Source organism: Stigmatopora argus, chromosome 12 (genome assembly GCF_051989625.1).
Source record: "Stigmatopora argus isolate UIUO_Sarg chromosome 12, RoL_Sarg_1.0, whole genome shotgun sequence".
Lineage (NCBI taxonomy): Eukaryota > Metazoa > Chordata > Actinopteri > Syngnathiformes > Syngnathidae > Stigmatopora > Stigmatopora argus.
This window is the reverse complement of record NC_135398.1, coordinates 4,863,906-4,883,239: the sequence shown is the minus strand read 5'-3', so window position 1 is coordinate 4,883,239 and position 19,334 is coordinate 4,863,906. Positions and strand designations below refer to the sequence as shown.

At 41.9% G+C, this 19,334-nt stretch overlaps 4 protein-coding genes across 6 annotated transcripts; 2 read left to right on the top strand and 2 right to left on the bottom strand.

Moving 5' to 3' along the window:
• Nucleotides 1-442: 442 nt before the first annotated feature.
• On the bottom strand, nucleotides 443-5,122 carry slc25a24l (solute carrier family 25 member 24, like). Its single transcript, XM_077616109.1, has 10 exons — nucleotides 4,634-5,122; nucleotides 4,421-4,547; nucleotides 3,372-3,459; nucleotides 3,087-3,198; nucleotides 2,763-2,921; nucleotides 1,792-1,929; nucleotides 1,606-1,716; nucleotides 1,331-1,498; nucleotides 1,117-1,255; nucleotides 443-906 (listed from the first exon to the last, which is right to left on the bottom strand). Exons 1-10 carry the CDS (start codon nucleotides 4,754-4,756, stop codon nucleotides 716-718), a joined length of 1,356 nt encoding a protein of 451 aa, XP_077472235.1. The 5' UTR covers nucleotides 4,757-5,122; the 3' UTR covers nucleotides 443-715.
• A 39-nt stretch (nucleotides 5,123-5,161) lies between these two features.
• Nucleotides 5,162-8,847, top strand: dnajb4 (DnaJ heat shock protein family (Hsp40) member B4). The gene is made up of 4 exons (XM_077616111.1): nucleotides 5,162-5,323; nucleotides 5,397-5,915; nucleotides 6,706-7,292; nucleotides 8,344-8,847. The coding sequence occupies exons 2-4, from the start codon at nucleotides 5,705-5,707 to the stop codon at nucleotides 8,572-8,574; spliced, it is 1,029 nt and encodes a 342-aa protein (XP_077472237.1). The 5' UTR covers nucleotides 5,162-5,323; nucleotides 5,397-5,704; the 3' UTR covers nucleotides 8,575-8,847.
• A 758-nt stretch (nucleotides 8,848-9,605) lies between these two features.
• Nucleotides 9,606-17,695, top strand: gipc2 (GIPC PDZ domain containing family, member 2). Of its 3 annotated transcripts, XM_077615187.1 has the most exons (7): nucleotides 9,614-9,840; nucleotides 9,927-10,260; nucleotides 14,294-14,479; nucleotides 15,066-15,246; nucleotides 15,364-15,467; nucleotides 15,985-16,066; nucleotides 16,181-17,695. In XM_077615187.1, the coding sequence occupies exons 2-7, from the start codon at nucleotides 9,961-9,963 to the stop codon at nucleotides 16,330-16,332; spliced, it is 1,005 nt and encodes a 334-aa protein (XP_077471313.1). In that variant the 5' UTR covers nucleotides 9,614-9,840; nucleotides 9,927-9,960; the 3' UTR covers nucleotides 16,333-17,695. The 3 variants fall into 3 exon arrangements, 2 of the variants coding, with proteins under 2 accessions (XP_077471312.1, XP_077471313.1); XM_077615186.1 differs by having other exon boundaries at nucleotides 9,613-10,260; XR_013304206.1 differs by lacking the exon at nucleotides 16,181-17,695 and having other exon boundaries at nucleotides 9,606-10,260; nucleotides 15,066-15,285; nucleotides 15,985-16,016.
• txndc12 (thioredoxin domain containing 12 (endoplasmic reticulum)) lies at nucleotides 16,657-19,204 on the bottom strand. Its single transcript, XM_077615189.1, has 7 exons — nucleotides 18,967-19,204; nucleotides 18,406-18,466; nucleotides 18,144-18,196; nucleotides 18,001-18,074; nucleotides 17,858-17,927; nucleotides 17,708-17,791; nucleotides 16,657-17,310 (listed from the first exon to the last, which is right to left on the bottom strand). Exons 1-7 carry the CDS (start codon nucleotides 19,064-19,066, stop codon nucleotides 17,231-17,233), a joined length of 522 nt encoding a protein of 173 aa, XP_077471315.1. The 5' UTR covers nucleotides 19,067-19,204; the 3' UTR covers nucleotides 16,657-17,230.
• Between the last annotated feature and the right edge of the window lie 130 nt (nucleotides 19,205-19,334).

Here is a 19,334-nt window from a genome sequence, read left to right as displayed (position 1 = left end):
GGCGGATTGCATACGCGGGAGATGACGAGACTCTCATTACGAGAAAACGCTCTCGTCTCGCGATAACCAATGAGCACGTGACGTACCTCGAGTTTGTTGATTGGTCATGTTAGCAACATGTTAGCATGCCTATAAGATGATGAAATAGCAAACAGATATAATCAGATAAAAAGAAAAATGGTTGAAGAATGGATTTAGTAATTGTTGAAGAAAGGATTTAGACATATGACAAATGATTTTAAAAATTGCCAAATAGGTGTAATAAATAGATTGATAATCAATTTTTTTGGATGAGAGAGAGCTTGCCCGAAAAATATTTAAATATTGATTTGCAAAGGTTAGATTTGGATTCAGCGCCCCAAAATTACCAAATGTTGTGTGACGGAGTGTTTATCTAGTTATTGGTAGCTCAATACAGAGTCAGTTGGAGACACTATGCAAATTACTGTAAATACACATTTATAGATGGCATAATGACATGGAAAGAATGGCTCTATACAAAAGAGAAGTGGGACATTTATATTACACACATCTAACAACAATATTTTTTTCTACTGTGCATTTTCTATAGTGAGAAAATCTAATGTAACTGATCTTAGCAAAGATAATTATTCACTTTTTTATTGCTTGGAATCTGTGCTAACAGAAGGCAAAATTTGCATAATTTTTGGGGTGTTGATTTTGCAGGACACAAATTCAACACTTCCGCCAAACCTCATGTGCCTGTGGAGGATAACAGGTTTCCAAACATTCTGCATAAGGTGAAGTTCATAAGAGCACACGGAACAGCCCGAACAAAGCTAGCACCCATTCCGTTGTAGTACCCCCTCAGTCCATGCCTTTCGTATATCCCGATAAGTCCTTGCATGAGGCCTGATGATGCAGCGTGGGAGCCAAAGCGGACAGCTGGGAAGCAAAACAGGAAGTGATAAACGTGTTAGAAATCACAACTTCAAAATCGCTTCACCCGATTATGGTTGCTGTCCAATTATTCCGTGCCATATTGCTATCGCAGTCGAAAGGCAACATTTGCAAAAATAACCAAACGTGACAAACTTCACACGGAGAACCAATCAAGGCAGTGGAAAAGCCACTTCTCAAGATGGAGGCCTCTACCTTGCGCTTGTTGCTGCGTTCTTATCACTGCCAAAGGGTAGCTGCTCATTTGTCCGCAAGCAAATGCCACAAAACTAAAGAAGAAGAGCCCGGAGTCGGTGCTGTAGGTTGGATCACTCTGGGCCCAGGTCATAATCGACTAGTGGTGACAAAAATTATCCGTAAACGGACGGGTTACCAGATTGCGATCATACCTGACTCAGTGCTCAATCACCTGATGGACTGCACACTCCACGCCGGCATACGGGATCATGCAGAGGATGCTGGGCTTAAATCCTCGATAAAACGAGGACAAGGACTCATTTCGGTAGATGGAGCGAGCGCAGGCCACCACGCCGTTGTACGCGCCCACCCGCTGGAGGTTGAGCCGCACCTTTAGAACCTGTTGGGGATCATAGATACTCCATTCCAGCTTTGGTGTAGCAATTCTGCCAAATCTCTTGGTGGATGATATTGAGTCATTGTTAAGGATTTGCCTACGTGTAGTACCTCCATAGGGTAGAAGACAGCGTGAGCCACAGCACCGGACACGCAACCCAAGCCAAAGCGCTGCTGAACGCTTAAGCTCTCCCGACTTCTGCCCTGCATGGACACCTTCATCTGAGCCCAGAAAAAAAATGTACGTTAATTACAGAGACGTTCCCATGCCGCACGACTGTTGCATTGCAGAAGCACCTGAGCGTAGATGAGACATTGGAGTGTGGACTGCGGCGTTCCCTTCAGCACGTTGACGACGTTGCCCTGCCACATGGAACGGAGGCCGCCAACACGAAGCTCATGGAAGCCTCGCGAAAATGCCTTGGATCCGTAAAACTGGAATGAAAACAAAATTATTACAACATAACCTCAAACCTTTTTACTTCCATTTGCTAGACTGTGTTAACAGCACCAACACGAAATGGATAGCCAGACACAAGCTAGCAATTGCTAGCCTTTAAAAAGTGTGATCAAAAACGTCCTTTACAAGTTGCTACATAAGACACCAACTACAAAACATCAATGTTTTTGACACCAACTACATCGTGACCAGACGATTCGCCGAAAGACGTTTCGCCGACGGACGTTTGGCAGACGGACAGTTCGCCGAGCGGACGTTTCGCCGAAACGGGATTTGCGTGCTCGCCCCGCCCCCGGATCGTGTGTGTACATGTTTTTCAACCTCGGCCTACGGGCCATATACGGCCCGTTACAGATAACATTCATTTAGGAATAACAAGGGCATTTATTCACGGCCAAACACACGCAGAACAGTACGTGAAGGAAGAAATAGAGAAAAGAAAGTAGTAGTAACAGTAAGTACTACTGTAATGAAATTGTAAATCCAGAAATCATACTCCAGAAAACTTACACCAGCATAGAAAACTTTGTTCTTGATGCATTACAATGGTCCTTTTCCCAATTTGCTACCAAATGTGTCAACAACACTAACACAGAACTTTTAGCCAAAGAGAAGTTAGCAATTTCCAGCCTTTTAAAGGCGATAAGAGAAATGTCCAAATTGCCACGTAACATAAAATTGAATTTTAGCGAGACAAAGAAAGGGCGCAAAGTTGAATATGTTCAGTATCGCTGTATAAAAGACTTCAAGTGTGCTAGCGTGAATATCCGTACTGTGTTAAATGAAACAAATCCCCCATGGTGCTGACCTGCAGCTGGGTTTTTAAGCGATCAATGGGAGCCGTCGCCGTCCTAGATACGGCATCCGCTAAACCAGCTCCGAGAACAAATTTCCTCCAGGCGCTGAAGCCAGAACTTTCCTCGGGAAACTCGATGGCCAGAGCTCGGCTCTCGCCGACATCGAAAACCTGCCCGACGACAAGCAGAATATTGAGAATCAAGCGTTAATTTACAACATTTTTGTAATTCTAAACATACGTAACACTTGAAGAGGCATGAGATTTTCTCAGCCAATCAATTTATCGTGATCTTTATTTGACTCCAGCGTCGTCATAAAGTATTTGGACTCTCACCATACTGTGTTTCCATGACGACACCAGCTCGCCAATGTTGTCCACCGGTTTGAGGATGACGTGTTGCAAAAATTCATCCCACTCCACCGTCATGGAGCCGTCCGTGTCCATCCTGTTATGACAATATCACTGTACTGCAAAGGTATGCTGTTCTGATGGATTTCTGTGTAACATTTCAGAAAATGAAAAAAAAGTCTTTCAAATTCTTTGACATTGACATGAGTTTCAGCTTTTTGGAGTTTCCGCTTTTATTTAGTGTGGTGTAGCGGGCAAAAGAAATCTTACATTTGTATTACTTTATGGGCATGGGCCTTTGAAATGAGCACTCCTAACTCCTTAAACAAACATATGATGTCGTCCTGGTCAATCATCCCTGATTAGAAAAGAAACGTAGAGCAATTAATGTATGCAACGCATCACCATGAATATTTATGACTGATGTATGACGATAATAATGTAGATAAAACTGCATATCTGATCAGAGCTGCAACCGTTATGGAATTTACAGTGGTTTTAGTTTACACTAAGTAGTTTTTAGGTTTTTATTAAAGTTTTTGTGATGAGGTATAATGCTTAAAATGATAGGCTTATTTTTAACCTGTTTAATTTTGGTCCATTTTTTACAGTAGTTTTCCTTTCATTGCATTTTTGTACATTATCCTATCTTTTATTTTTATTCTAACCTTGGAAACATTGGCGGTTTACAGTGTTTTAATTTATTTATTTTGTATGTATTTACTTATTTTAATTTATTTTAACTGTACATTTTTAATGCAATGTATAGTGGTCTTATTTTAACTTGTAGTACAACTTTTTCGATTTTTTTTGCTTCATTCATTTTTTTAACTGATGCATTTTTTCTAGGGATTAGGGATTGTTTTAACAACATGTTTTAACATTCAGTTTATTCTAATTTGTACAACCTTCATAGGATTTATTTAAGTCATTTTTTAACTGGCACATCATCTTTTTTAAGCATTGTATTTTTTTAAAGTAATTATAAAAATCTTGGTCTATTCTCTGCAACGTTTGAGCAGTTTACAGAAAACTATTTTACAATAGTTTTTCCTGCATTATTTCAACTCGTATGTAATTTACTATGGTCTTAAAACCATGCAACTCTTTCAGAAATTGACGATGGTCTTTTTACAGTCCGTACAATTTCCAACCCAATTGTAATTCATTTTAATTGAGGAACACTCCCTAAGAAAATCATCTGCACCTAATAACATGGCCTGAAAGTTTATTTTAAAGAAAGTCATATTGGCTAATGAATGGAAATTGATGTTTGAAATTGATCCCTCACCCATTCATTGACATTCATTTATACTCACCATTCTTGTTCTTGTCCAATTGCTCAAAGCAAATCTTCCATTTCTTCTCTCGGTCCATCATGTAGCTGAGGAACTCATCATAATCCAATTTGCCGTTGTTGTCGTTGTCGTAGGAGTCCATGACATTCTATGAGAACATGCCGGTCCACAAAACTGATGAGATTGATGTCTGTCTGCATCCCGAAAGGCCGAGACAGAGAGAGTTTTCCTTACCTGCACCTTGGCGTCTGCCACTGAGATGCCATGCTTGCTCATTTCATTGTGAAGTTCAGATAACGAAATGAAGCCATCCTGATTCCGGTCCAATTTGACAAATAAACCTCGAAACGGATCCATTTGGTGATTAATTGCACTGCAGTGCAGCCTATTCCACGTGCTGACTCACTATCATCAGACAGTGGACCACTAAGACACTGCGCCACACTGCCTTTTCGAGGCAGAAGAGGGCGCTCGAGAGATGCAGCCGGTGGCCATCTGTCCCAATAGAAGTGTCAGAATCTCATCCTCCAGTAATTCTTGAACCCCCCTAAAATATCGCAATACTATTATAATGAGATTATAATTGCATTCTTCAATTCTTATTGTAGTTAAAGATGACTTATTTGTAAGATATTAATAATGTCATATTCTAAGGTGCAGCTGACTTTGATTGATGGGTGTTAAATTCAAGAATGTTCATGAAAAAGGAAATGGTGTTTCAAAATAAATCTGGATTTAGCTCAAAATTACAGAATATAACAAGTAGGAACTGTGGTCTTCATGGGTCATGAATGCTTTTTTTCTTAGGAAAGTTGGCTCTTTACAGGAAACAGTTTTGATTTGAAAACCTGTAGAATTCTTCATCGTTGGAGTAAGACCTGGTCGAAAATAAACATGCCTGCGTTTTAATATGTCACCAATAACGTCAGTTCGATTATTACTGGTCAGTTCGATACATTTTATTTGTAAAAGTTACCAATTTATATTCTCTTTCCAGCTTTACGCTTGAACCCGGAAGTGGATGTAGCCGAGTAGCGTCCCTCTAGCTTGACGATGGAGTCTACAGAGAGAGCGAGATGCCAATCTATTTAAAGGCTCACCACGAACCACGAAGGAATAAATAATAACAACAGGAAAATCAGTATAGAAGCAAACTAGACAACACGGATAATGAATCACCATTTTGGTGAACGCTAGTCCGGCGTGAAGTCGAACCCTGCGAACGGAATAAGCTCCATTTTTTTCCCACCATCCTCTCATTTTCCCCATCACCGGTCAAAGCTTGTGGAGGAGCAACGGGGGAAAATGGGCAAAGATTATTATAAAACGCTGGGCATCAGTAAAGGAGCCACCGAGGAGGATATTAAGAAAGCGTACAAAAAGCAGGCATTGAAATGGCATCCGGACAAAAACAAGTCTGCGGCAGCCGAGGAGAAATTCAAGGAGATCGCGGAGGCTTACGAGGTCCTCAGCGACCCCAAGAAAAGGGACATTTATGACCAGCATGGAGAAGAAGGTAACGCCATTTCAATTAATCAATCATCTGTGACATTCCAAATCCAATTATATCCATGCAATGTTAAATACAAACGGAGAAATGTTGAAATTTATGACTTATGATTTATTTTGTGACAATATACCCAATTTCCATGAGTCAAATCCAAATATTATAGCATTAAATATTGAATTTGTTGTCCAATATTAACTCAAGGCTGCCATTGACGGTGATTGACGCTCATTCATTTTGACTGGAAGGGATAGCAGTGTAAATATCACACAAATACACAAATACAACCCCAAAAAAGGTCAAATGCAGTTTAAAAGGGTATTTTATTTATCCAGAAAGTGTGAAAACGCAATTGCCCTACTTTATCTAGTCCATCCCAGCTGAAAAAAAACGTTTAAGAAATTGAGAACAATTATTTTTCATTTTTGCTGATGTCCATTAGTTGAGAATAATGTTAAATAAAAGCCAGTATTTGCCCGAAAATGAGGGGCAGACATTGTTTTAGCCAATCAAATGCGAGTATCTTAATGTAAGACGCCCTTCTCGATACGTTATTAACACCCATTGTCACATCCGCCTGTGTTTTATTCTATTAGCGCATAAGTGTGGGTATAATTGACGTCACAAAATGATCGCTGCAGCCAAACTAGATTGAACGCCATGCGCTTCAATAGCAGCCAATGAGTTCAACAAATGGGAATTAAGATTATATCGGTGCAAAACGAGAAACAACTTTCCTCAAAAAGGCAAAACCAACTGGAGTTGGATGCTAGTTCTTCTGTTTTGTCCATTACTTTAGGTCTTAAGGGAGGAAGTGGTCCACCTGGCGACGGCCAGGCCAACAACTTCACGTACACCTTCCACGGAGACCCCCACGCCACCTTCGCCACCTTCTTCGGTGGCTCCAACCCCTTCGAGATGTTCTTCGGGCGCAAGGCGGGGAACGGGCGCGACGACGAAGACATGGAGGTGGACGGCAACGACCCTTTCGGCTCATTCACCAGCTTCAACCTGAACGGATTCCCCCGGGACGCGCACTGCGGCCCGGGGGGGCAGCAGCAACGCCGCAAGCAGGATCCGGCCATCGTCCACGAGCTCAGGGTCTCCCTGGAGGAGGTCTTCCACGGCTGCACCAAGCGGATGAAGATCTCCCGCAAGCGTCTGAATCCGGACGGGAGGACCATGCGCACGGAGGACAAGATCCTCTCGATCGAGATCAAGCGAGGTTGGAAGGAGGGCACCAAGATCACGTTCCCCCGCGAGGGAGACGAATCGTCTTCCACCATCCCGGCGGACATTGTGTTTGTCATCAAGGACAAGCCGCATCCGCACTTCAGACGGGAGGGTTCCAACATCGTCTATCCGGTCCGGGTCAGCTTACGGCAGGTGAGGAGCTAAATTTGACGGACCGCAGGACAAAATTATTATTATTATTATTTTCTCCCGCTATATTGACACACATGGGTTAGTATTACACCAGTGTAGAAAGTAAATACCATAATTAGTTGCCTATCACAAAGAACAGCAACAATCTACAAATTTACATGTCAAATCTCAGTCATAAATTCAAATATACTGAAATATGACCCCGATAAAAAAGATCAAAATGTCACTTAAAAAGTCAGTATATGTGAAAGCAGTCAAATAGTATGTTAACTATTCATAGATTGTGTCTAACTAACTAGGGTTTGAAAATAGACCAATGAGACGGCGGTTTATTTGTCAGTAGACTAAAATAGACCAATAAGAGGTCAGTAACTTCATGTTGGGATAGTTCACCAATTTCATCATACGCAGTTTCTGGGTATGATGAGAATTAGGCTTTTGTTGAGTCAATGATGATGACAAAGCCTATGTCTGATTATTATTATTATGCAAACATTAGTGCCTCATTCATGATGAAAATATCTTAAATTTGTATACCTTTATCTTTATACTCATACCTGAAAATTGGAAATTTCCCACGTCGATGTTTATAAAAAACGTACAGAAATGAGATTACATCTGAGCAGTGCCCTTTACAAAATGCAATTTTTACTCAAGAATGTTGCCACGTATCCATTCTTTTATCTATCATTATCATGTGCGGCAAAATGTCACCATGGGAAACATGGAGTGTGATTAAATGCTGTTTAAATATTTGTTTCCACTGCACCGAATGAATCACATTTAGAGAGAGACACACATAGAGAGAGAGAGGGATCTTTGTGGCGAGTAGGAGGAATGGCAAAAAATAAAATACGTGATGCAGTCGAGTTCTCGAGTGGGCGTACAAAGGTGCGGGTGCTATTTGATAATGTTGATGAGGCACATTACGTACAGTAAGTACATCAGGACTACGCTCATTCAGAAGAAAAGGAAACTACCTGCGAGGTATTTTCCCTTACAAGCAAGTAGTACAACCCTGCCTGAACTTTTTCTCTTTTTCTCTCCACAGTCATTGTGCGGATGCTCGGTGACCGTGTCCACCATCGACGGCAACACGTGCAACATGAAGATCACCGATGTGGTAAAGCCAGGCATGAGGAAGACGGTGACGGGCCAGGGTTTGCCATTCCCGAAAAACCCGGAGCAGAGAGGAGACCTTGTCGTGGAGTTTGACGTGAACTTTCCAGAAACGTTGCCCGGCAACGCCAAGGATGTCCTGAAGCGTCACTTACCCACTTAGTGATGACCCACAGCTCACACAAGCCTGGATTCATGTGCAATTTCTATTTTTGACCTTTTTGCTTTTCCCCTTTTTTTATAAATCCCAAGCATGCTGCCAAATGGATGGAAGACTGGACGTTTTATGTCGATGGGCCTATTTTAGCTAGTCACACGCTTTAATTTGCACCAAAAATGTCCCGTGCCAAATGACAGTCTCCCCATAGTTTGAAATATATGTGCTTGTATTTTAAAACAAATGTTTCAATATAAAGTAAAGCCTTTAGCCAATGGTTCCATGTTACTCCCTAACAACGAACAATGCGATATTACCCAAAAGGGACGAATTGCGTTGAGATCAACGCTACAGGTTTGATTCACATTCTCAACCTAGCTAGGCATTTGCTCGCTAGCAGTTAGTTTAACTGTTAGCTACAAACAACCAGTACTAAACAACCGTTAGCAATTATTCAGTTGTGTGTATTATTGTCTTAGTGTACTTTGTATGGCTTAAATTGAAATATGAATTCCTATGATGGGTGACTACAAAGGGTGGATGGAGCAAGCTAGCAAGTTATGATCACATTGAAACTACCCACCAGGGGATGCTAAATAACCATCATACATATTTTTAAGGTTGTCATTTAATTGATTGGCTGCCATGCACGTAATTAGACGTCTAGCATAGTCAATGGTGCTGAATAATGAGCCATCCTATTTCGTTTTGAAATTAATTGGATGCCCATCACCATAAATGAAATGCAATGAGTTAAATACTCTGGGGGAAAAAATAGAATTCCATTTACAAGCAGTGACCAGGTTTTTAATTCATTTAGTTTTTTAAATTAATTTACACATTTTTTAATGACCGAAAATAGCCATTTGCCTGATTAAAGGGGTAAAAGTCAACTTTTGTATAGCTTTTCACAGTCCCTGAAAGTTTGAATTTATTATATAGTTTTTATTATGATATCCTATTCATGATAAAGTAAGGCAATTTCAACTTTACTTTAAAAAAAATGTCAATTGTGACAGGCACTCAGGCACTACCGTGTACGTAATCAAGTGGCCGCTGGGGTGCACAGGTGCATCGGTGATGCTCCCGCCACCACCGCCGCTCCCCAGTACGCCTGCGCCCAGCCAGGGCGCGCATAGAGCGGCTATTGTTAGCCGGACAGGCAGGCTGCAGGTTCCCTCCTCTCTCACGCTTGATCCCCCGGCTACCTGTTGCTTGTTCGTCGCGACCCCGTCGCCGTTTCTCGGTGAGAGGCGACCCCAGCGAGCGTCGGTAAAGTACCTCCGGAGAACCGCGAGTCAAGCCAGACGTAAACAAGGAAGTCGAAAACGAGTTTTGAACAGGTTCCAATGTTTTAGCGCTTGGACGAGCTATCCGAGACGCAGAAAAAAAATGCCGCTGGGCCCGTGGAGGAAGAAAAACAAGTCGACCAAGGAGCACCTGGTGGACAACGAGGAGGTCGGCGGCGGCCACCACGCAGGTGCGGCGGGGTCTCTGCTCGCCAGCGGGGGCAACAAGTCGCTGGGAAACGGCGGCGTCGGACTACCGCCACCGCCCGCCAACCTGCGGCCCAAGTTGGTGTTCCACACGCAGCTGGCTCACGGGAGCCCCACCGGTAGGATCGAAGGCTTCTCCAACGTCAAGGAACTGTACGCCAAGATTGCAGACGCCTTTAACATCAGCCCACCAGAGGTTAGTTATTTTTTTTAAAGCCCACCCACCACCATCGCACTTAAATTCTAACTAAATTCCAGCTCCACTTTGGTCACTAGACATTCCTCACCATCAGTTTAAGTACAGCTAAGTGGGGAAAAGTACTACACAGACTTTCTGTGCTTAATGTGGATATCAAAAGTTTACACAATCCTGTTTACATAGCTTTTTCATCATTAAAATGCAATTCCAAGCATTACACCAACAATGTGTCCTGTATCCTATCAATACAGAGTCCTAATCCGTAACCTCGGCGGAGAAAAATGCCTATCCAAACCCTAAATTTGAACTAAACAAAGGGTTATTTGTAAGGCAGTGCTTTCAACAAAGCGATCCAAATACCTTCTGTCAGTGGCTAGAGATACAAAGTTTTTTATAGGTGCTAAAATGTCCATTTAGTACTGTTCTTTTGCTCCGTGTTTACTTCCTCCGTAACAGATCGGATACTGTCCACAAACTCCAAAAATAACAGTATGAGGCGCCGATACTGAGAGTATCAGATCCGGACAACGCTACCGAAAACCTTGCCCAGTCGGAATGGACTGGACGCCAAATGTCGCCAACCAGTAAAACGAGGTCCTCTATGCTTCAAGTGTTCTGCTAAACTTTCTACGTAGACGTGACAGCCTTGGCATCCAACACAAAAGCTTGCACACCACCCTCTTATACTCTTTTCTTTTCAAAATGTGAATGCCCGGGCAGCTTTTGTGCGACCACGCACGCTGGCTGTTGAGATTCAAATTCGAGAAACGCAAAAAAAAAATCTGTCTGGTGCTTTCCAACCGAGCTAGACTGGGCGGGTTTCTGCTCATATTCGACAAAACAAACAACGGACATAGACGACGAAAATGGATTTTCCTTCTTTAGTATAACATTCTCGCTGAGAAATGTTGACTATTCTAGCATAAAATCCTCCAAATTGCCCCAAAAAAGCACGACAACAGACACTTCCGTAAACACCAGATTACGTGACGTGTTACATGGCCATGCGTGTTACATCACGGGTGCAATTTGTTCATTTATTTTTGCAACGTGAATGGCTACAACAAACAAACAAAGTCTGAATTAACAGAAAATCTGAATTGGACAAATTTCCCACTAGGAAATGCAGTCACATAAAATATTTACTATCTGGAAACACATGTTCAGGGTCAAAAGTTGAATATTCCCTTCTACAATTTCGCCCCGTCAATAGACGACACTGGCACAATTAGAGCGGCACGTTAAAAACGTCGTCATCTGTTGCTGTTGACCGTGACAGGAAGTCCCAGAGGTCCGGTTGCGTGGGTACTGCCTCGAATTCGAGCAGATAACCTGCGCCGGGCCACGGCCGGGGCCATCCCATAATACCCTGGGGGAGGAACTCGACTTTGGGCCTCCTCCCTCCATAAAAATGCACGTTATCTCTTTTGCGGTTGTTTTAGTCGCTGTTGTATGACCGAACTTGTCGTGCTATCTTAAAAAACAAAATGGCAACCACGTGACATCATCTTAGTAAATTTGCTGATATGGACAGAAATAGTGGTCAAAGTCTGTTTATTAGGGTAGTTGTGGAGATTTAGGCGTGGTAGGCGTTTGCCTGCACAGTCACGTTTATCTTGTAGGTGTAACAAATTTTCTAATCCAACAGATTAGGTGCCACAATCTCATTTGTTGCCGGCGTGAGCGGGAAATTACTGCCCTTATTTTTTCGCGTTAGTTGAGGGTAATTATAAAAAGTGAACCAGGAAGTGGACTTGGCCGCAGAACTGTGCTTTTATTTTTATGTTCCCTTTTAAAAATGTCATATGGTGCTTGGGTTGATGTTTATTTGTTATACCACCTTCAATATGGTTAATATTTGATAGTCTACTTTTGCTGTTGTTTATTTGTTAGTCTAGTTTTGCTGTAAATGTGAGTTCAGCAACCAGTTATGAGTGTCAAACATCACACATTTACACGTTAAGGTTAATGATTGTATTGCCTTGATGTCATGACTCCAATTTTGTTTTTATAAGCAGAAACTGCTAGCCTCAGCACGCCACATTTGTCCCCATAAAGCAGCAGTGCAGGGACACAAAGAACATTGACTGTTATAAAAAAAAAAGGTATTTGAATCAATGGAACACTGTTGTGTTTTGTTTAAATCCGTTTGAAATCAGGTTTCCCCGTTCATCAAAATTTAAGTGTTAGTACATTATTTTCAAATAAAAGGATTTGTGCTTTGCATTAGCATTCTGGTTTGACACAGCCTCTCCAATAGATAGCTTTGTTTAGCTAATTGGTTGACAATGTTTTAAAGGCCTTAGAGTGGACAATTATAGTTTGAATGATGACAGAAATCTGCCTTTTTGAGGGATGTGTTTTGGATTAATTCAGTGGTTTTGGTTTGCAATGACTTGTTATAATAGGTTCACTAGTTTAAGTAGGATCAGTGTGTGAATGCTAGCATAATACAGTATGTTATGTATGTATGTTTTGGTACGCAGTACTCGTAATTTCTTTTAGGGACACCCGGCTACTCACCGTTGTGTATGTGTTAGGCAGCTAATAGTTGAGGAAATACGTAGATTTTAACTTGGGCTAGCCTTTTTTTCAGACATGAAAATGTGTTTTGAAGAGGATGTACTTGGTCTTTGGTGTCACATTTGAGTGCGGGCTGCAGGGTGTTCTGTTCGGCCCTGTAAGACATTTGAGTATGTCGCGTTTTTTTCACCCATTTTTTTAGAGCACGGAGAAGTGTGTGTGTGGGCGGGATAGGGATTTGTGCGAGACTGAATGTTCTGGTTGAATCACTCGTTATTCTTGGAGTTCTTTTTTTAAATTAATTATTATGAAGTTGTTCGTCACGTGTAGTTCTATCTACAACTTCCAACTGTCCATGCTTTAACTGTTTTGCTGTTCTGTTTATTTGTTTGGTTTTTACTTTTTGCTTTGTTTTTCTAGTAAGACGCTCAGTTGGTTATTAACTTGTTATCACCAAGACTAAAAAAAACTGCTTTTTGACTGAGTGAAGATTGACTGAGGTCATCTTAATATTATGCTAGCTACTAGCTGTTTGACTCGCTTAATACTCAAGTGACATTTGTTGTTGTTGTTGTTATCCTTTTCATGCTGTTAAAAGATCTTGTATTATTTATTACTCACAGTATACCGTGGTCGTACAGTAAATGAATGATATTGGTCATGTCAAAATGGCGGTTCCATTCTAGTGTGTGCCTATGTTAGACTCTTATATTAAGTCCCTTCCTCCATGTGGTTCTTGAGACTGTGGGAGGTGTGGTGAGTGGGATTGGGAGGGGGTAGAAAGTAGCTGGTGAAGTGCCCAGCAGGGAGGGGAGCGCCGCCGCCAGCAGCCCGGGGTGCCGTGAAGCCGCTTAAAGCTAAAGGCCGCCTTGGTAACGGGCTGTGGGCGTGCACCGGGTTGGCTTGGAATAAAAGCGGACCCTTGCATCACCTCTCGCGGCCCCCTTTCTAGTGTGGCCTGCTTAGCCATGGCAACGCTCGTCGGTACGACTGGGAGAGCGGAGGGTGTCGGTGCGCCGTGAAAACAAAGCCTGAGTGGCTCGCTGGGAATAAACACCATTCCCTTATAATCATTCTTCCTGGATATTTTAAATTAAAGAATAGAAATGTACTAATGTGCCCGTTATAGAAAGGGAAATTAACCTGGAAATGATTATGAACAAGTATTTTCTATTTAGAGACTTGAAAAATGAGGATTTGGACAAATTGTATGTCTCACAGTGATGAAAATATGAATTGAGATGCTGATTAATTTGCTAATGGATGCGTTTTGGCTCCATCTTGGTCTTCCCTGGTTTCCAGTGATAAAAGTCTTTGTAAGTAAACCAAACCAGTTGGACCACTAGCTGGGTTTCCATCTGTTTAAAGTACCGTCAAATCAGCTTAGTGTTTCTGTTGATCACACTGACGAGCACTCTAAAGTGTGAGGGTCATCTGTCTTTTTTTATTTTTAACACATGCGCCGTTTTTCTGTTTTTTTTTTCTTTTCTTTCTTTTTAACTTGCAGATCCTTTTCTGTACCCTCAACACGCACAAGATCGACATGGACAAGCTACTCGGCGGCCAGATCGGCCTGGAGGACTTCATCTTCGCCCACGTCCGAGGCATCAAGAAAGAAGTCGAGGTGTTCAAGTCGGAAGACGCGCTGGGTCTCACCATCACGGACAACGGCGCAGGGTTCGCCTTCATCAAGGTAAAGCCGCAGCCAATGAGCTCATGCCAAATTAAGTCGCAGTATTTTGATTTTCTCATTGCATCCCTCCTCCAAAAATGTAGTGCCACAAAGAAGAAAATGATTGACTTTAAATGTGTAAACAAAGTTTGCATGAAAATACATCATTGAAAAAAATCACACTCATTATACAGATCGATGAGAGGATATTTTTCTTGTTCTTGACTTTTAAGACAACAAACAAACTGAAAAATAGCTATAAATATCATTTTTCCACCTAAAATTAAAAACAGTACCCCATTTGATATACGTATTATTTATTATACTGCCCTCCGGTGGCCAATATGCGCACAGCAGAAGAAGATACACAAAGACTCGATCATGAAGCACAAACGTTTTAATTCTTTACATTTGTTTGAACTACCTAAAGTATGCGCTTATAAAGTAGAGGTCTGTTGAAGCCTAATTTGGATATTTAAAAACTACTGACAATAATGTCTGATTGTAATGGGGAGCTCGAGAGACTTCAATTTGTATTTTAAGGGTCAACTGGCAAGTTTTTTTCCTAGTTTGTGTAATTGCGTGTCCGGTTTCACACGTGCGGCAGCGCATCAAGGAGGCCAGCGTGGTGGACAAGGTGAAGGTGATCTGCGTGGGCGACCACATCGAGCGCATCAACGGCCGCAACATCGTGGGTACGCGCCACTACGAGGTGGCCCGCATGCTCAAGGAGCTGCCCAGGAACGAGACCTTCACCCTCAAGCTGGTAGAGCCCATGAAGGCCTTTGGTGAGCCGCCTGCCAATCACACACAGACATGAGCGACAGGTGTTCTTCTCACAAATATCGATTGGTCCATTTCAATGGCCGTGAGAAAGCTGACGTCCGTTCTTCGTCCGCCGGCAGAAATGCTGGAGCCCAGGTCAAGGGGCGCCAAGCCCGGCGACAACAAGATCGGCAAGGGAACGCTAAGACTTCGGGCCAAAGGCCCGGCGACGCTAGAGGACGAGGCAAGTACTGCAACGCGATCAAAATGAATGTCTTTATTGTCATTGTATCCAAGGAGAAACTGATTTAAAACTTGACTAAAGTGGCCACACAAATCAGTAGGTATACCTCTTGCTACTGTGACAGTGAAATTTACAGAATACTGGATGAATAAAGTTATCTATTTTTTTTTTTTTTTAAAGACGGGGGAATACTGCAAAAATATTTTTGACATTATGCCTACTTTATGGATTGCCTACATATCTCCTGTGCATATATCTATATACATACATATATCTATATACATATACACATACACACATGTATATAGTATATATATACACATATACACACATGTATACACATATTTATACACACATATATACATACACATGTACACGCACATATATACACACACACTCATACACAAACACATATACACACATATACACATACACACACCACATACACATACACACACCACACATATATACACAGTATCATATGTAAATAAATATAATCTGTGTTTGTATCGTCCAGCCGACCGAGTTTGAGGAGAAAGCAGTGAAAAAGGTGGATGACCTTCTGGAGAGCTACATGGGAATTCGGGATACGGAACTTGGTGAGTGTCCACCACATGATCATATTCTGTGGAATTTACGCCGTCAGATTAATCGTTGTACAATATTGTACGTACTGCGAAAATGTCTTTTAATGACAATGTCCATCCACCCAGCGGCAACCATGGTGGAGGTGGGCCGCGACAAAAAGAACCCCGACGAGTTCGCCATGGCGCTGGACGAGACGCTGGGGGACTTCGCCTTCCCGGACGAGTTTGTCTTCGACGTGTGGGGGGCCATCGGAGACGCCAAGCAAGGGAGGTTCTAGAATGTCCGCCCTCTGACAAAAACTGAGGCTCGTCGTCACTGGGTGATGCTTTGGCAAAGTGCATGGGGACACTTTTCCTGCCTGATCGCTTTACAAGTGATTGGTGGTTCATTTTTAATTTGTTTTTTTAATATATGCTTTTTTTGCTGATACGCCAGCTTTAACTTTAGCAGTCTTTTATTTCTTTTGTTGGTTTACGGGGTCTATTTTAGAAATAAGTGGACTTTATAACTCGGTCAGTGTGATACGTCCAATCTGTTTTGACCTAATTCCCTGTTCAAATTGATTTTTTTTAATGTCAGAAAACAATTCGAACACATAGGATTCACTACAACAAACCTTTATTTACTGGGTAAAAAAAGAGGCAAAAATAACAGGTTAAAATGAGCAAATAAACAAAAACAAATTCACATTGGCACGAAATTGTCTTTGGAAGCACGAGACGTCTTCAACATTAGCAGGAAAAAAAACAGCCGTGGCTTTAAGGGTGATCTACGGTGAGGTTCCCCAACATTGACTGCACAGAAACTGACACTAAAGATTCAATTCATATCAACACAGTAGACAATAGACGTCCATTGAACATCTACTCGTAATAAACTAATTTAAAGTCAGGGAGGAAAATATGAAATTGCCGTTTGTTGTCTGAAACCGTTTAAGCATAATTATGTGCCTTCTCAGTGCGCGATTAAAAAAAAAATGGCAGCGTTTTAACATTTGGCGTCTTCATAAAAATTGACCACCGACCCGTTTGAGCCTGGTGGAAAGATGTGCGTCAACTTGGCACTTGATTGACTTTACATCCGTTATACGTAGTACAGTATGTGACAAGTAGTCTTGTGGCCATGGCAACGTTGTCGGAGGTGATGTAGCCCTTGCAGCCCTAACGGTCGCCTCCTCACAGCTCGTCTCCGGTGTGGATGCTCTTGAAGGCGTCACCGGTTAGCTTCTCCTGGGCCTCCTTCATCCCTGAAACCACTACGGAAGCAAGAGTAATGATTAAAAAACTGATTTATTTTCAAAATGCTCGAATATTCGGGCATGGCTTTGGTTATTACTAAAGATAACTCAGTTTGAATCGGATCAAATGTGCAATATTGGTTAAAAAAATATCTATTTGGTTTCTAAAATCGTTCACCTCTAGTTAAAGTGCAATATAATCGCTTACATTTACCGCAAATCATTTAGATTTGCCACAAGGTTTTGAATTGGATAATGTAAAATTTGCGGACAGAGTACAGAGCCTTGTGGAACACCGCCACTAAATTGAACCAACTCATACTTTTTGGTCACACTTTTGTATGGTCTTGTTTTCCTGATGCGAATTTTCTGACTTGGCCTAATAAAAGTTGACAAGACCGAATGAAGTTATTACCTTGTTCGGCGTTGCTGTAAAAATACTTGTAGTTGGGATTGCCGATTTTGTTGGTGATTTCAGGGTGGACTTTCCCACTGGGATCTGAAAGAATTTTATCGGGTTATTCCCCGATCACTTGGCAGCCAAGGAGCAACGTGGTCCGCGTACCGAGGAAAAGGATGCGAGGGATGTAGCCACCGTCGGGAGTGAAGTCTCCGTCCTTGGGCTCCTCTTCGTCCTTTTGTCGTCAAAAGAAATGAATGTGAACAACAATGCGTCTCTTGTGGAATATTTACCGACTAGTTCCTCACTTCCAAGTTGACCATCACAAAGTTGTGGGCCAGTTCTGCGATTTCCTTGGATTCGGCAAATTTGGGCTTTAGGGCTGATAAGAGCCAAAACAAAAGTTAATTTTACATCGTGATTGGCGCATCGATTTCATTCACTCGTTTACCTTTACAGGCTCCGCACCAAGTCTTGTGGATTATGACCATGAGTGGCAGTCCACTGGAACATACGTCAAACACGTTGGTTATACCACGTATAAAGACAAGTTAAGAAAATGTGGATATTTTGTATCGCTGGTGACTTTGGAGAAATATTTGGATTGATGAAACAAATTTGCGTAAGATGTTGGCTTTGAAAAACATTGTCACGTTGGAACTCCGTGTATCAATCGCCATGTTTAGTACACAGAAAAATCCAAGCTAGCTTACCTGGCAGCCGCCTCGCTCTTCCCATCTTCCAGCGATCTCCAGTGGATGTTGTCACCAAATCCTACAAAGGAAAAAGTCACATGAGCCATTGGAAGTCTTTGACGGTGATAGACGTCCAGTGAATTTGAATTGGAAAGGTCTCAATGGTGGTGGATTCAATGTAATTGGAGAAAAAAAGACCGTAAAGTTATCAAATCCAATATTACAATGCCAATATATTTCATAACTAAGGTAATGTATATCAAAAAGTTTCAGGAAAAAAAATATGCATTTGCCATGTTTATTTGAGATTCTTTCATCGGGAAATGGTCGCTGTTAACATTTTATGACGCATTCAGGGAGAGAGCATATTAAAAGCTAAAACTCAATCTAACAGCCAGAGTGGATAAAACCAAACCAAAAGTTGCATTTCTATAGCCCCGTTCGTTTATCATGGATTTGTGTGGCATTTTGGGAATGTGGGATGAACCCGGATGTCCTGAATGAGATCAAAACATTGGAATGCCCGAAAAAGTGGACAAGCAAGCAAAAATAAAAGCCTTGGTTCGATCGTTAACTGACCTCTGCTGCTCGATGTGCCGACGACATGTTGAACCCACGACAAGGGGAGCAACGCGTAAAAAAATGTGAACAAAACGGCGTTAAATAAAACACTCTGCATCTCGATGGAAAACTGGCCTTGATCGACTAGTCGGCTGTTGCAGCTGGAACGTGTGTCTAACCCGGATGTCCAATGGTGTACGTTTCACATTAAAAGGAAACAGGACGCACTCGTTCTTTACAGTCTATAACTCGCTGTTTCGTGACGGTTTATTTTCCTATCAACAACATTAAAGCATAAACGTGCACATATCACGATACAGCAGCAACTTAGCAAATTTATTTAAAAAATGCTTTAAAATATTTTGCTGAGCGCGAGGTCACGTGAT

Excerpts from the sequence above, each read along its gene's own strand:
- slc25a24l (XM_077616109.1), bottom strand. The coding sequence starts at position 4,756 with ATGGATCCGTTTCGAGGTTTATTTGTCAAATTGGACCGGAATCAGGAT. Across the intron at positions 4,548-4,633 it reads TGGCAGACGCCAAGGTGCAG|AATGTCATGGACTCCTACGA; the intron begins GTAAGGAAAACT and ends ATGTTCTCATAG. Across the intron at positions 1,930-2,762 it reads GCTTAAAAACCCAGCTGCAG|TTTTACGGATCCAAGGCATT; the intron begins GTCAGCACCATG and ends TTTTCATTCCAG.
- dnajb4 (XM_077616111.1), top strand. The coding sequence starts at position 5,705 with ATGGGCAAAGATTATTATAAAACGCTGGGCATCAGTAAAGGAGCCACC. Across the intron at positions 5,916-6,705 it reads TGACCAGCATGGAGAAGAAG|GTCTTAAGGGAGGAAGTGGT; the intron begins GTAACGCCATTT and ends CCATTACTTTAG. Across the intron at positions 7,293-8,343 it reads TCCGGGTCAGCTTACGGCAG|TCATTGTGCGGATGCTCGGT; the intron begins GTGAGGAGCTAA and ends TTCTCTCCACAG.
- gipc2 (XM_077615186.1), top strand. The coding sequence starts at position 9,649 with ATGCTCCCGCCACCACCGCCGCTCCCCAGTACGCCTGCGCCCAGCCAG. Across the intron at positions 14,480-15,065 it reads CAGGGTTCGCCTTCATCAAG|CGCATCAAGGAGGCCAGCGT; the intron begins GTAAAGCCGCAG and ends CACGTGCGGCAG. Across the intron at positions 15,247-15,363 it reads AGAGCCCATGAAGGCCTTTG|AAATGCTGGAGCCCAGGTCA; the intron begins GTGAGCCGCCTG and ends GTCCGCCGGCAG.
- txndc12 (XM_077615189.1), bottom strand. The coding sequence starts at position 19,066 with ATGCAGAGTGTTTTATTTAACGCCGTTTTGTTCACATTTTTTTACGCG. Across the intron at positions 18,075-18,143 it reads TTGGTGCGGAGCCTGTAAAG|CCCTAAAGCCCAAATTTGCC; the intron begins GTAAACGAGTGA and ends GGCTCTTATCAG. Across the intron at positions 17,928-18,000 it reads TTGTGATGGTCAACTTGGAA|GACGAAGAGGAGCCCAAGGA; the intron begins GTGAGGAACTAG and ends TGACGACAAAAG.